This window comes from Martes martes (genome assembly GCF_963455335.1).
Source record: "Martes martes genome assembly, chromosome: 17".
Classification (NCBI taxonomy): Eukaryota; Metazoa; Chordata; class Mammalia; order Carnivora; family Mustelidae; genus Martes; species Martes martes.
The window spans coordinates 28,350,479-28,365,497 of NC_137905.1; the positions used below are offsets into that span (position 1 = coordinate 28,350,479).

Consider the following 15,019-nt stretch of genomic DNA (forward strand, 5'->3'; position numbering starts at 1 on the left):
CATACTGTGTGATTCCACTGATACATTCTTGAAATGACAGAACTATAGACATGGTGAGTAGACGAGTGGTTGTCGGAGACTAAAGGGGGTAGGCGGGAATTGGAGGGCAGGGGTAGGGGCTATAAAGAGCCCAATGAGGAATTCTTGTGGTGGTGGAAATGTTCTGTGTCTTAACTGTATCCGTGTCATTATCCTGGCTGTGATATTCTACAGTGGTTAGAGTTGAGGGAAAATCATAATAAAATTTCTCAACACTAGTAATAAAGAAAAAATGTAAGAAAAAACAAAATAGCCCGATGATAAAAATACATTATATACAAGAGAACCATGAAGAGAATAATTTCTAACTTCTCATCAGACACAATGAAAGCAAGAGAACAATGGAATCTTGACAACGCTGACAGGAAAAAGGAAGTCAACACAGAATTCTGTATCTGGCAAAAATACGTCTTCGATGAAGGCAAAATAAAGACATATTTAGGCAAAAGAAAGCAGAGAGAATTTATTGTCAGGAGTTTTGTACTCTAAGAATTGTTCCAGGACATTTTCAGGCTGACGAAAAATGATGGAAAGGTGAAATTATACGAAGAAATTGAAACAGAGAGTTGGAAATAGTAAATATATTGATAAATAGAACTTTCTTTTTTCCTCAAAATTTTACTTGACTCTTTAGAACAAAAATCGTAAGTGTGTCTTGTGTGGTTGAAGACACATAGAAGGTACATGACAGTAGTACAAATGATAGGATAGGAGAAAATGTAAGCTTCCTACATTAGAAGTAAAAAAGCATATTAGTATTTGAAAGTAGATGATATTAAAGGAAAGGTTTATATTATAAGCCCTGGAGGAACCACTAAAAGTAAGTAAAATAAATATAACTAATAAGCCAAAAGAAAACACCAAGTGACAAATACTAAAAAAAGAAAAAAAAAGTTCAGAAGAAGTCAGAAAGGAGAAAAGATCGAAGAACAGATGGAACCCATAGAAAACAAAAAGCAAGATGTAGACTCACATCCAAGCATATCAATAACTACATTAACTAGAAGTAGACCAAATGCTCCAATGAAAAGGCAGGAATTGCCAGACAAGATGAAAAGGAAGAGCTGAATGGACCACAAAATAGTCATTTAAGAGATGCATCGTGAGTATAAAGACACAGATGGGTTAAAAGGAGGAAGGAAGGGAAGAGATAAAGCAGGCAAACACTAGTGTAAGAAAGCTGGCAAGCCTGAGCAGTTGCTTAATAACAGGACAAGTGGTATTACTGGAAGAAATAAATACTCATCACGACAAAAGGGTCAGTTAATCAAAACGACATAACAATCAAAAATGATTATGAGCCAAATGGCAGAGCTGCGGACAAACTGACAGTTGATAAAACTACGTCGTCGGAGATTTCTACATCCCTCTTCCAATAACTGCTAGAAGAAAGGGATACAAAATTAGTAAGGTAGAAGAGGACTTCTTGAGTGATCAATGAACCGGGTCTGACTTATATTCATGGAACATTACACCCAGCAATTGCTGAACACTCGTTCTCTTTACAAGAACCCATGAGACTCTTCACCAAGACACACCATCGGCTGGGCTATAACATGAGTCTTAAAACATTGAAAAGAACGGATGTGAAAAAAAATTTTTTTTAAAAGATCCGAGGGAAGATTTTCAACCCCAGCCAAGAACCCAGGCCAAGACAGAAACATTTCCTCCGTCGTCCTTTGCCAGAAGTTGAATGTTTCTGGTTTACTCTTTTCCTGAGAGCATAGCCCTTCCTATGTCTGTTTTTCTCCCTGGAGATCTTGGTCCCAGATCCCCACTTCACACAAAAACCTTGTGCTTTGCCTTGTAGAGCTGCAAAATACCGAGCCCTTTTGTTACGGAGACAAACAAACATCCACATGTCCCTTAGAACTTTTATCCCTTCGTTCAGTTCCAGTTTCCAACTGTCTTTTCATTTTTGCCCGGGGTCGGTTTCCCTTGGTGTTCTGCATGCTCTGCTAACATTTCACAAAATGTTTGTGACATTTTGCTCAGCATTCTATGGGTTTTGTGGCCATATCTAGTATCCATGTTTCTGGAAATTGAAACCTGTCATATAATATCCTTTAGTTATTTTATGGGTTCAAGTTACCTCGGCCTAATCAGAAGTCCCCTCATTCAAAGCCAGACAGGCTTGGGTTTGAATTCCGGCCCTGGTACTCGCCAGTTATATAACTCTGGCCTAAGTGACAGAACCTCTCCTGGTCCATTTCTCCTTGAATGTTAGGCATGTCATAATGCCAGGTTTTCAACTTTGTTGTAAAGATGATTTTTGCTCTCATGCGATGCGAGGCACGGTCAAGAAAACCTAACGTTATCATTGTTCATTCACCAAATAGCGTTTGCTCCGTGTCGGGCGCGCCTTTTAAGTGGTAGGGGTAACAGACAATAAATATGTAAACAAATAATTTCCCAGGGGTGTAAAGCCCAACCACAAGGGTAATGGGACTGAGAATGTCTGAGACGGGATGGGCTGTTTTGATTGGGCCGTGGGGGATTTCTGTTTGAGGACATGACATTTGATTTCGAATCTGAATAAACAAACATTTTAAAAATCAGATGTGATGACAGCACGAGTCTGGGAACATAGAGAAAAGCACTGCATCGCACACTCTAAGTGGGTGAATTGTATGTGTGAATCATCTCAATGAAGCTTTTTGTTGTTGTTGTCTTAATCTGGGTGAAAAAGAGAGGCAGGTGAGCAGCACTGTAACTGGAAGAAAAACCAGGTACAGAGACCCCTAAGGCCGGAAGGGATTTTAGTTAGTGTGAGGAAAGGAAAGAGCGGGTAGTGGGAGTTCAGTGAGGGAGAGACAGAAGACGGTTGAGATCTAGACCTCCAGAGAGGGAGGCCAGACCATGTAGGGCCTTGTGGGCCATGTTGAATGTTTGGGATTGTGTCCAAATTGCAATGGGCGGCTTTTGAAAGCATTTACTGGAGAAGTGGTAACTGGTTTATGCTTTGGGACAATCACGGTCCTCTCTGTCTGGCAAGGGAATTTATAGGAAGGCAAAGTTATAAGTGAGGAGAACAGCAAAGGGGAGGCTCCAGAACAATGAGAATGAAGGCCCTAGGTATTCTTATTTTGACCTGGTCTTCAGTTCCCTCCAACTTGACCTTATTGGTCATGTGACATTATTCTGAGAGCAGAGACATGACTAAAAAGGGACCCACAACAGAGGGACCCAGAAGAAGGAAAGAACTCATGCTCCTTCACTATCCACAAAGGAGAAGGATGACCATAGGACCCTGAAGTTGACCTCTCCATTGATTTACAGTAACTGGGATTATTCATATGGGAAGGTTTCTGGATTTTCAGTTGCCCTATCCTGGGCCTCAGTTCACCCATCATTCCCCATCTCAACCATTGCCCAGAGCCATTTGGAACCACCTCTGTCTCTCTTCCATTTAAGAACTCAGTCAAAATATGGTATCTAGGACCCACAAGTAGGAAAATATATATAGCAGATACTAATCTATAAATTCTATAGATATGGCAATAGTGATGCTATATGTAAATGATTAGAAGCATGGCCTTCACAGTCAGACAAAATCAGTTTTAATTCCAAGCTCTGCCACTAAATGAATGACTTAAAGATTGCTCTAAATTTTGCTCAGTACCAATATTTCATTAAGTCTTTAAATGAATTATACTTGTAAATCATTTAGCACAATGCCTAATACATGGTAAGCACTCCAGACTGGTGGCCATTGTTGTTATCACTTATTACAATAATTAGTAAGTCTGTTACTTTTACAAAGGGAAAAATAAATATTTTTTAAAAGATGAAATGTACTTACCTTTTGGGGGGTGGGGGCAAGAGGACAGGGAAAGAGAGACTCTTAAGCAGCCTCCACACCCAGCACAGAGCCCAAGTGGGGCTTGATCCCATGACCCTGAGATCACGACCTGAGTTGAGATCAAGAGTAAGCTGCTTAACCCACTGAGCCACGCAGGCACCCCTGTACTTACCTTTGAAAAACATGAACTTGTGAACCCCTACATGACGTTAAAATGACCACACTCTATGTAATCTGGGATAACAATACCAATTGTTTTCCTGCAATAAAATTAGCTTAAGATGAAATTTAATAATTATAATATCTTTAGTGATATCTTCATTTTAGAATTTGGAAATCATAAATAAGTCCATCGACAAACTGTTTCTCATTATGAACCATTATGGAGTACTGAGTCGGATCTTTGTAATACCCCCAAATGAAAACCAAACTCTCATGTTCAGTCTGAAAAGAATATTACACACATATTATCTTCTAACTGTCTGACAGAATATTAGGGACAGTGAAAAATGTACCTTTATGGGACATTTTAATGACCTCATAAAAGGTCATTAAAGTAACAGCGTAAAGTAACAGGCATATCGTTATCTTGAGAATGTAAGAGTGTCTAGAAAAAAGGGTGCAATGAAACATTGCAAAAAATTAGTAATTGTAGATTTGGGGCAGTAGAAGTAACCATGATTTTTCTGTTTGTTCTTTTCTTTGTTATCTTTTCTAATGCACACAGACTCTTTTATCAGCATGAGAAGAACACGCTAAGGTTCCCATGTTAGAAAAAATAGCAAGCTGGCGTCCCAGTGTAGGGGAGACACTTGTTAGAGCACGCTCCTCCTCACACACACACTCGAAGTTTATGGATCACCTGGAAACAAGTGCTACATAAAAAGGGCCCGAGGGGACACGAGGTCTGGGGGGTATTACCGTATTTGCTCAAGTCTGTGAGCTATATACTGGATCAAGAACTCTGTGGGCTTTCACCTCTATCAGATCACAAGCAGCGCCAATTTAATCCCCTGGTATAACACTTCAACAGCAAAAAAATGGAAGTTTATCTAAGAGAACAGAAATGCGGGGGTGGGGGGGAGAGACTCTAACTATGTCTCCTTTCCTAGGGAATGGTTTCTGACTCGTGATTTTTTTAATCCTCTTTGGCAATTGCTAAATATAAACAAACACACAAGGATTGAAAAAAATTTTATTATTTTATTTTATTTTAGAGAGAGAGAGCGTGCACACATGGTGGGGGAGGGGCAGAGGAAGAGGGAAAATCTCAAGCAAACTGTGCTGAATACAGAACCCCACCCAGGGCTCGATCTTACGACCCTGAGATCATGACCCAAGCCAAGATCAAGAGGTGGAAGTTTAACCAACTGAGCCACCCAGGCACCCCTACACAAGGATTCTTCTGGTAGGGAGCCCGCCTGTCCACCCCGCCTAGAGTGCCAATTTCCCACCTTGCATTTGCAGTAGTGTGAAGGGGAGAATTTCCCACTCTGGGAATCCAGTATTTGCACTGCTATGCCTCCCGCAGACGGCAGCCCACCTGAATTCTAAAAGGGAGACGTCTCTTTTCTGTATCCGTGATAGGGACCACTGCTAGCGGTCATAGCCAGCCTTCCAAAACTCTAGAAACAGTGGCAGGGGAGTATGAAATACACATAATGCTAGCCGTTGGGTCCATAAGCATGTAGCACGTCATTACCCTGCAACAGGACTGTTCTGATTGAAATTTTTATGGTGTATAGGACTTAGGATCTAGTATTTCTCATTTCAAAGAGTAACCTATTTTTTTTTAAGTGATGATAGGAAACCATAGTGTACTGACCTGATTTAATGAAATTTGATTCCTAATTAAAGAAGAAAAAAGAATCTTGGAAGGAAATCTAAAGGAGAAGCCTGGGCTACAGGGACCTTGATGATCCTGACTGTGTTATCACACACGCCCTACCAGCTGAAAGTCAGCTGCCTTAAGGATACTAACTATTACAACTTTGGCTAAAATTTGAGTTTTTCATTACAGTAATATCATGTCTGACATTTCATAAAGCTTAAATGCAAACAAGAATGATGAATCACAGTCATAAATATGCAAACACGTTCAAGCCATAATATTAAAAAGGTAATATTACCTTTGAGACAAAATGGCAAAACCAGAATTTTTTAATTGCCAAGAATTTTATGTAGCAAGTTTGTTTATTCAAGTAACATAATAAAATAGGAATATTACATTGGCAGAAGTGGACTTCAAGAGCACAAGATATTATTTTAAGACAGTAAAACAAAGGGATCGTTTTCAAGAGCCTCATAGAAAACTTTTGGTTTACAATGCTACTTTTTCACAAGTCATAGGAGTAATGTGTGGCTTTTCTATGATAAAAAGCAATCAGGGTACCTGAGTAGTACATCCTTCCCACTGCATATGCAGACACTATTATAAAGAGGTACTTTCCTAATTACTTAAGCAACTGTTTTCAGCTCATTCAATATTCTGTCTACACAGATTTAAGACACAGAAAAAGCAAACAACCCTATACATGGAAGGATAACACATTTAACATCCAAATTCATTCATTAAATTAGAACACTCATAGCTTAATGTGTTTGAAACGATGACTCAACTCTCGTGACAAATCCCCCCCTTCACAAATGGCTTTAAAAAATGAGTTTGGGGGTAAACCGTCAATATACTCAGAAACACCACCAATACAAGGAGATTGAATTCAAAGACAGAATTTGGAAACGAACCAACTATTCTTTTTTGTACATCGCATTATATAAATTGATACTCTGTTCAAAATTTCAAATGCGGGCGATGTTAACAATAGGTATGATGCGTGACATCCAATAAAAACAGCACTTGGGGGAGATTACTGTGTCACCTGAAGGAAAGGTGTCACTGCCTAGCTTTGTGCCAGGGGGTTATGCTGTTGCCTCACCTTCGTCGGGAAGCCCTACATTCTAAACTCCCCAACTCAAACTAGACTCCGTGGCAAGTGATTCATGTTCTCACCAGGCAGGCAGTCATGGTTATCTGCAATAAGGCAATTCCCACTTAGCCTTTGACCATGGATTTGCTTTTTAACACAAAGATCTAAACTGTAGAACGATATGATTTCCTTAGCAGGTGGGTAAGGAAATCTGCAATAAAGAGGATATGAGTTCTAAGAAGTCTCATCGAATTAACGGGAGCTCTCCCTTCCGATCCATCATATTCAGTGATCCAAGAAACTGAACTAGAAATGAAAGAATGCATCTGGGAAGTTAGAGGCATAAGATCCCACAGCGTTCCTATTTCTGGAATGGGAAAGGATTCGAGATAACACTACCACTTCGTGTGCTTAGAGGGAAGTAGATTAAAGAGTGTTCTCACTTTTTAAAACTCTCTGCAGCATTGGTTAATGTTCATCAGTAAATAAATGAGATCATTTCATTCGTTTGCATTTGCAAATTAAACTGGAAAATCCATAAAAACATCTTTGTCACCAGGAAACCCCTCGGTACAACACAATATAACATAAAAGAAAGGGAATATTACTTAATAATACACATACGTGGATAAAAGCATTTTAATAAGAAAAGCTACCATTTTAATTTTTTTAAAAAAGCTCTTCATTTTAAACATCATTACTCAGAAATCACTTTGAAAATACTATCAACAAATGCCTTCACAATTTCAAGGAAAAGCCTTCCCTTATTGTGAATATTTGCTTTCAGTCATCTTTTTTGTCTGAGGTGCTCTCGTCATGATTTTCGGGGCTGACTTTATTGCTGGCGAACAAGGGAGTTGGCGGGACTTCCTTCGGTAATGAGAACACATGGCACGTCTGGAGGTCTAGGTAGGTTGTAAATATTTTAGCGTATTCTGGATGCTTTAGGGCAAAACTTTTAAATTCCTCTGAAAGGGGGGAAAAAACAAACAAAATCCAATAAACGGAGGCGAATCTTCTTTTGGCATGAGACAGATTCATATATGACCTTAATAATACAATTATCGCCAAATCTTCTCACTCCACTCTTAGAAACTGTGCAGCCACTTTGCAAGATGATTTTTCCATTATCTAGAAAAGCTGAGGACTCACATACTCCATGACCCGTTAATTCTACTCTGAAGTGTATAACCTAGAGAAATGTGCGCCTGCTGTGATTGGGGGACAGGCCCAAGAAAGTTCACAGCCACAGTTACTTATGACAGGTGAGAAATGGAAACCACTCAGGTGTTTGTCAACAGCAGAAATGGAGACTTGTAGCATTTTCATGGGACATAAGGGCTTTACAGCAATGGAGAGGAAGGAACAGCTGTGTTGTTAACACTATGGATACACCTTAAAGCCATAATGTTGAGTGAAAACAGCCAGATACCAAACAACATATACTATGGGAGTCCCTTCTATGAAGTTCAAAAACTCAGGCAAAACGAACACATAATACTTAAAGACTTTGCGGTGATGTGCTGAAAAGTAAGCAAGGGAGAGTATTCTTTTTAAAGTCAGGTCAGCCATGCCCCCCTGTAGGAGAGAGGAAGGAGCTGTCGCTGGGAAAGGGAGCACAGGGGTTTCCAGAGTTCATGAAAAGCTCTCTTTCTTGACCTGAGCAGTAGTAACACAACTGCTTGCTTTATGAAACCTTGTTACCCTCTGTGTTTATGTTTCATTTAGTTTTCTGAATGGCTACCATTTTTTTTTATAATACAAAATGTTTAAAAATGCTATTGACCATGACTTTTTCTTACTGGTTTTTAAAACTATTTCCACACTTCATTCTGGTATACAAATACACAGTCTTGACAAGCTGAGCCCTGACTTCTGAGCAATGAAGGCAAGTAGAACATACAATATATAATAATCATATCACGAGACCTCGGAGTGGTGGGCCCCTTTCTGTCTTGGGTGTTTTAGGTTTAGGAACTAGGGTAGAGCTAGAGAAGGCTAACCAAGTTAACCAGCAGAGTTTGAATGTCGAGCCTCCCATAACCTGGAGTTTCTGAAACGTGCTGCTCCCCTCCACTCTGAAATCCCTCTCTCCTCTTCTGTTTGGATGGAGAAAACTTTATTGAGCTTATATGGCAAAAGGAGCCTAGATTTTGAATCCGCAACCTATTTGGCTCTCTAATAAAAGGATTTTTAATCCCATGATCTATTTCTATTTATTTTTTTTAAATCCTCTGATAACCCAGAGTCTACTTCACAGCACGTTAGACTAACAACTCTTGAAGACAGAAGTAGGTCTCAGTAACAAGGAGGCCCTTGGACTGAGTCCGAATCATTCTTTGCAACTGCAACATTATTTTGCATTCATAGACCATTTTATGTTTCCGAATCAGGCAAGCTATGAACATGGTCTTTAGATATTTTTTTCTTAACATCCAAAATTAAGGTTCATCTGCACAAGTCTGTCTCAGTGATGGAGGTGCAGAGGTCTTTTATGGAAAGGACACATGAGAGTTGGTCTGCTGAAACCAAAGTCTATCTTTCAAGACTTGGGATCTGTTCAAAAGATCAAGGTCTCCATTTTTTTTTTTTTGGGGGGGATGTCAGTGGCATTAAGAAGTGATTCATTCCCCCCCCCAAAAAAGGTAACTCATTTCTAGAAGAAGTGCTGTGAATTGGCTAATCTGTGGAATTGTGGAAATCAATTAATTTGTCTAAATGGAAAACTGAGGAGGAAAACAGTTTAGATGGTCACATTCTGACACATTTCAATAGTTATTCTTTCATAAAATCATACTTCAGTACCTCTAAGCATTCCTGCAAAAAAGGAAACTGGCATAATATCGGGGAAAGGGAGATATCGTGTGTATTCTAAAACTAAATGATTGAATTCCAAAAAGCAAAGCAGATTTCCCTAAAAATTTGTTATAATCGACAGGTAAAGTTATGACTACCTAACAAATCATTGTGGTGTAACTTCCACTGAAATAGTTGCTCCAAATAAGTGTTCCATATTGGCAGCTCAGACCAATAAAGAGTCTTACTTATGAAAGAAAAATGGACAGAGAGTTAGTACACATGGGGTTTATGACTCTTAATTTTATCTCAGTGTGTACTTCCCATTGTCTCTCCCCTCCCTGCCCTTCCCTTTCCTTCCTTCCTCCCTTCCTTCCATGAACTCAACAGAGTAAGTGCCCTAGGCATTTAATTACCTCAAACAGAATAAAGGGCATGCAGAATGATAGTAAAAAAAACCAAGAACAACGGAGAGTAAGAGAAGTATGTGATCTAATTCTCCCATTCCATGAAAGTTAACAGCTAAAACTCTCTGAACACCATGAGGAAAGAGGCATTCCAGAGGAATCCCCCGACAGCCTATGGGAGGGGGTGAGGGCAAAGGCTGGGGGAAGAGAAGCCAACCTGACAGGAATGACCACCTCAAAGCTAAGACAGGGAAACAGACATGTGAACCAAGCCATCTGGAGAAAGCTTGGTCCCTGACGGATGGACCTGCCATTTGGCCGTGGGGTCTTCTTCTGCCATGATGGTCCTGACCTCACAGGGGTGCCATCCAAGGGGCAGCAGAAAACGAGCCTCCATGAAAGCTTACTTAAGTCAAACGTGGTGACAGATGGGTTCGCCGCCGTCGTTACCGTTGGTGCCCAGTCTGTCCCCCTCTAGTGGAGTTACAACCACTCTAGTTAACTTGCTCAGTTTTGCTTGACCACAGTGATAGCAGAAAGGAAAAGACCCTTCCAGGAGGGGCGGCTGATGAGAGGGAAGGTGGGAAGGGCAGCGGCTCTAAAACCAAACTCTTGGTTTTTGAATCCTGGCTCTGACATTCTCTAGCTGATGATAAGTCAAATTCCATAAATTCCATAAAATAATATTAAACGTGCTGATTAAATAACCTTGCTATAAAGATTTATTTAAAAATGTTTAGAAGAGTACTCAGGGTGTAAGTCCTCAGTAATTAGCTTCTCTTACCCCACTACTGCTCCTGTTCCTGTCGTCATCATCATTCCTGCTATTTCTATGGTTGATCCAGTCAGGGGAGGGAAACCACACTCCTGCGTGAGGGTCCATCCATAGTCTGGTTCCCCTCCTAGTGAACTAACGCAGAAACCAGACTGCCTACTCACCATAGGACACAGAATCCCCCTGGGCTATCTCCTTGAAGAGACCAGAAACATCCAGGTCAGGCACCCCGAGGGCAGCCTGCAAAATGGTGGTAAACTCTTCCTCTGTTATGTAGCCGTCCTCATCGACATCAAAGAGCTGAAGGAAAGAGAAAACATGTAAGGATGAGCAGAGCAATATGGTACGGAATCATCTCGGAAAATAAAGTCTATTAATTCGCAGATCTGTTGTGCCAGGGGTGAGGGAGAAGTATCTGAAGGAAGAGTGGTCTTTGCTGCCCTCGCGACACCTGGCTTGGTCATGGGAAGAGACAGAAGGAAAGCACGGGGTTCAACAACAGTGAGACCCAAGGGCATGGAAGTCCTGGGGAGAACAAGATGAATCCCATGGGAGAGGTCAGGGAACGCTTTACCCGTTTGACAGGTTGAGTTGGGTCTTAGAACACCAAGAGATACTCCTGGATCAGACGAGGGCGGCAGTGACTGCCCGGGGCTCAGACCGGGTGGCGGATGGACAAGCAGGAATCAGGCCATGATGGGCGGCAGGATGCCTCACCTCACCCTGTCGGATTATGACAGCGTGGCATTGAGAGTGTGGAGGATGGATTAGAGTCAGAAGTTTGGAAAGTCTAGAGGCGGGGAAAGCAATGAAGAGTGTGGGGGTGGAGAAGCAGGAAGGATGGGAAGGGGCAGAATTTATGAGGACACAAAGGTGGGGCTTGGCTGGCAGTCGGGGCCCTGTGGGGACGGCAAGAAGGAGCGAGAGTGGCCTGCGGTGCTCTGGCTTGGGCCCCTGGGGGAAAGTGGGGTCCGCTCCCCAGAGCGGGAGATCGAAAGCTGGACCTGGAGAGGTTAGACTGGAGTCAGAGGTGCCCGGGGGAGGTACGAGAGGGAGCACCTCAGCCCAGGAGAGCGGTTGAGGCTCGAGCCATGACTTCTGGTAAGTACTGCCAACTCTGGGGGGACTGGAGCTTATCTGCAGAGAATGCACAAAGTGACAGGAAGCCTGGGAGCAGCAAGGGTTCACGTGTGTGTAGGGAAGTGGAGCTGGCAAAAAAAAAAAAAAAAGATTCAGAAGAAGTCCTCAGAGAGAACCGGAAAGGAGGACTGTGCCCCTGGGACTCCGGAAGGCTTTCTGGAAAGAGGGAGACCCTCTGAGGGCGGTGGAGGCCCCCTGAGCAAATCACCAGGTTTGCTGTGATTTTTTTTTGCTGTGATTTGCTGTGAGGCCAGGCGAGAAGCAAAGAGAGTTGCTGGGATGGCAGTTAGGAGGTCCGGGTGCCTCCGGGAAGCGCGGCTTCAGGGAACGGGAGGCCAGGTGGTCATGGGAGGCTGGGATCGGAGAGAGGTGAGCGGTGGAGACAGCCAGCACGGGCTCCTGAAATAACAGGAAGGAGGGAGGGGGCATCGGCCAAGCACAAAAGGAGGCTGCCTTTAGGAAGGGAGAGTCGGAACATGTTTATAGGCCGAAAGGAAAAGGCAGTAGGTGGGACGGATTGAAAGTCAAGCAGCAAAACTGTGGTTGTTGTTAGATCATTACTATCCCATATTCAAAATCTTCTCCTGGGCATTCACGGTTTTAAACGATGCCGGCTCTGATTCCCGGCAGGCCCCGACCGGAAGTGTTCAAGTCACTGTCCTTGTATTACCCGATGACACTCTCACCACAGTCTTAGGCTGGGCAGGTGCCGTCATTAGCCCTGGGTTCCCGATGAGAACGCTGAAGCTCGAGACAGCTGGGTCCCTTCCCCAAGGTCACCGACTGGTCGGTGGTGGAGCTGGCATCCAAAACCAGGCAGGCAACATCTAGAGCGCCGGCCGTTAAGGCCTCTGCTTGTGACCAAACACACGATCTGAGGCATTGGATAAGGTGTCATCATCCCAAAAAGAACCACAAGCACAAACTGACTAGTGTTTTAACTGTCCACCAGGGTGGGAGAAAACACTAGCGCTTGAGGTTGTTGATTTGCTGCTCCAGCTGAGAAAGCAGGGACTTGGTCATTTTCTGTCCCCCAGCCCCTACGCGAGGGACAAGACAGAGTGAAAAGTGACCGCAGAGTGAAAAGTGGCTTAGCATTTGTTTGCACGAAGTGCAGCCCAGGGCTTTCTATGGGCTTGGACTTCCAGCAATAACTGCCGGGAGATCACCCCCCCCCCCCCACCAGCCCAGCCCACACCTCACGGGAGCTAAGCTTTCCTGAGAGGCCTTCCATTCTGACACAATCCTCGGCACTCTGTCTGTCACGTCTGGTGCTCTGGTGGCTCTCGCTTCTGTGGAAAGTCCCTTCACGTGTCCATACTGGGTACCTTTCTTTTCTCTCTCTCTGGCCTCGTCACGACTGCCCCAGACTGGGCCCCTCAGAGAAACGCCACTTTCCCTCAGTTACGCATCACTCCCGATAGTCTCTCGGCTACAGCGTTCCCAGACCTAAGGTAAATCCCGCGCTCTGGGCCCTGGTAGGAAGCTCAAGAGCCCAGTTTCCGGTGGGGAATGAGATCTGTCCGTTGCTTGGAATACGGTGGGACTCTCAGTCCAGACATCCTGTCTTTCCAGCAAGCACGTGGCTGCCGGCCCTCTGGACCCTTCCTGGAGTGTGACTGAGGGCAGAGGCGGAGGTGCTCACACTCACACACGGGGCCTGTGGACTCTCCTGGAGCCCGCTCCCCGGCCTTACGATAGATGTCTCGGCCATAGCGCATGCCCGTTGCTCACGGCTGAAGAACTCTAGCTAACCCTCTAGCTCTGCAGGTCTCTGTGATGACGAAATGGGCTCAGGGATGGGGAGTTCACTGTGAAGGCCTTCCCAGATTAAAGGAAGTGACAGGGTCCTGTGCATAGAAAAGGGCAACACTCCATTGCAAAATACAAGTGGGCCAAAATATTTTCAAAAACATCCAACACCCCTGAAAGAGAATGTGGCAAAAAGAAGCAACGTAGAGCATGATCCTTGTCTTACTGGAAAAAGAGCTAATTATAGTTTTAAGTCCTCCTTGCTTCCCTCCTCCACACCAGACCAAGGTCTAGGCTAGAGAAAAATCTCACGACGTCTTTAAAAACAATTTAATTACTGGGCTCGAGGGCCAAATTTTCTATCGGATCTTTCATCGGTAAACCCAAACTGACCGTTTGCTCAGCTCAACTTATAATTACGAATACAATCCCAAAACACAGACAGAAATATCTGGATTGGAATAAGTTAGCTATGTGTATAATTTTAGGTTTTATGATGAATAAGTCTGTAAAAGCCAAACGTTTTTTAAACTTGGAAAAAGTTCTGGCCCTTGCCTTATGACCATCTGCTAAGCATCAACCACTTAGTTCTTTACGGGCCTCGCAGTTAACTCAGTTTAAACCAATCTGAAATAAAAAGAAAGCCTGGGGACTTCTCTGTCAATGGCAGAATGCGGGAACATTCCTGAGGCTGGCCCCGGCGGCCTCTAACACGTGACAAAGGACTCTTGGAGAAAGAGCGTCTTTCTAGACGATAGAAGGGAAAGAAAACCTGTCAGAATCACAGTGGGATATTCTTCTCAGAAACCAGGAAGGGAGGAGAGTAGGAAACAGGAAGAGGGAAGGTCCTCGGGTGTCATGGCGGACGGAAGTGGAGAGACAGCCAAGTCAGGATGGGTCTGTATCTACAGCTCGGAACAAAGGCAAGCAGGGAAACCGAGTCTTGTTTCACTTGAGATCAGACTACACAACCTTAGGGACATCCTCCCTAAATACTAATTAGACACCTAATTAAATCTAATTAATTCTAATACTAATTAGAAGCCCCTTTTATCTCAGAAAAATGAAAAACACATTTTGGGAGTGTCTTTTCCCCCCATCTCTTGGGCATGGGCGGGATAAACAGAGTCTGAGTCCTCAAAGTTCAGCCCTCCACCAAGTCCTGCTGGGGACGGGGTCTTATTCATTGGCCACCCCACTCCCCGATGTCACTGTGGAAATACACATGATACTACAGGAAAACACACAGGGTGGGGACCTGGGACGTGTCTCGGGGAGCTCATCGGACCCCATCACCACAGCATCAACTCCACCTGGAAAAGAGCACTTAAAATATCTCTGGCACACAGAGTGAGAAAATCAGGATAGATCGGAACTTTCC

The 15,019-nt window shown here is 43.4% G+C and overlaps 1 protein-coding gene across 2 annotated transcripts in view; it reads right to left on the bottom strand.

Moving 5' to 3' along the window:
• Positions 1–5,984: 5,984 nt before the first annotated feature.
• LPCAT2 (lysophosphatidylcholine acyltransferase 2) overlaps positions 5,985–15,019 on the bottom strand; it is a 67,347-nt gene continuing 58,312 nt past the window's right edge. For both annotated transcript variants that reach the window (XM_080829548.1, XM_080829549.1), the window contains exons 13-14: positions 10,911–11,046; positions 5,985–7,736 (exon numbers count right to left, since the gene is read on the bottom strand). In XM_080829548.1, coding sequence (XP_080685674.1) covers positions 7,552–7,736; positions 10,911–11,046 — 321 coding nt within the window. In that variant the 3' untranslated portion in view covers positions 5,985–7,551. The remainder of the gene's footprint in view (positions 7,737–10,910; positions 11,047–15,019) is intronic.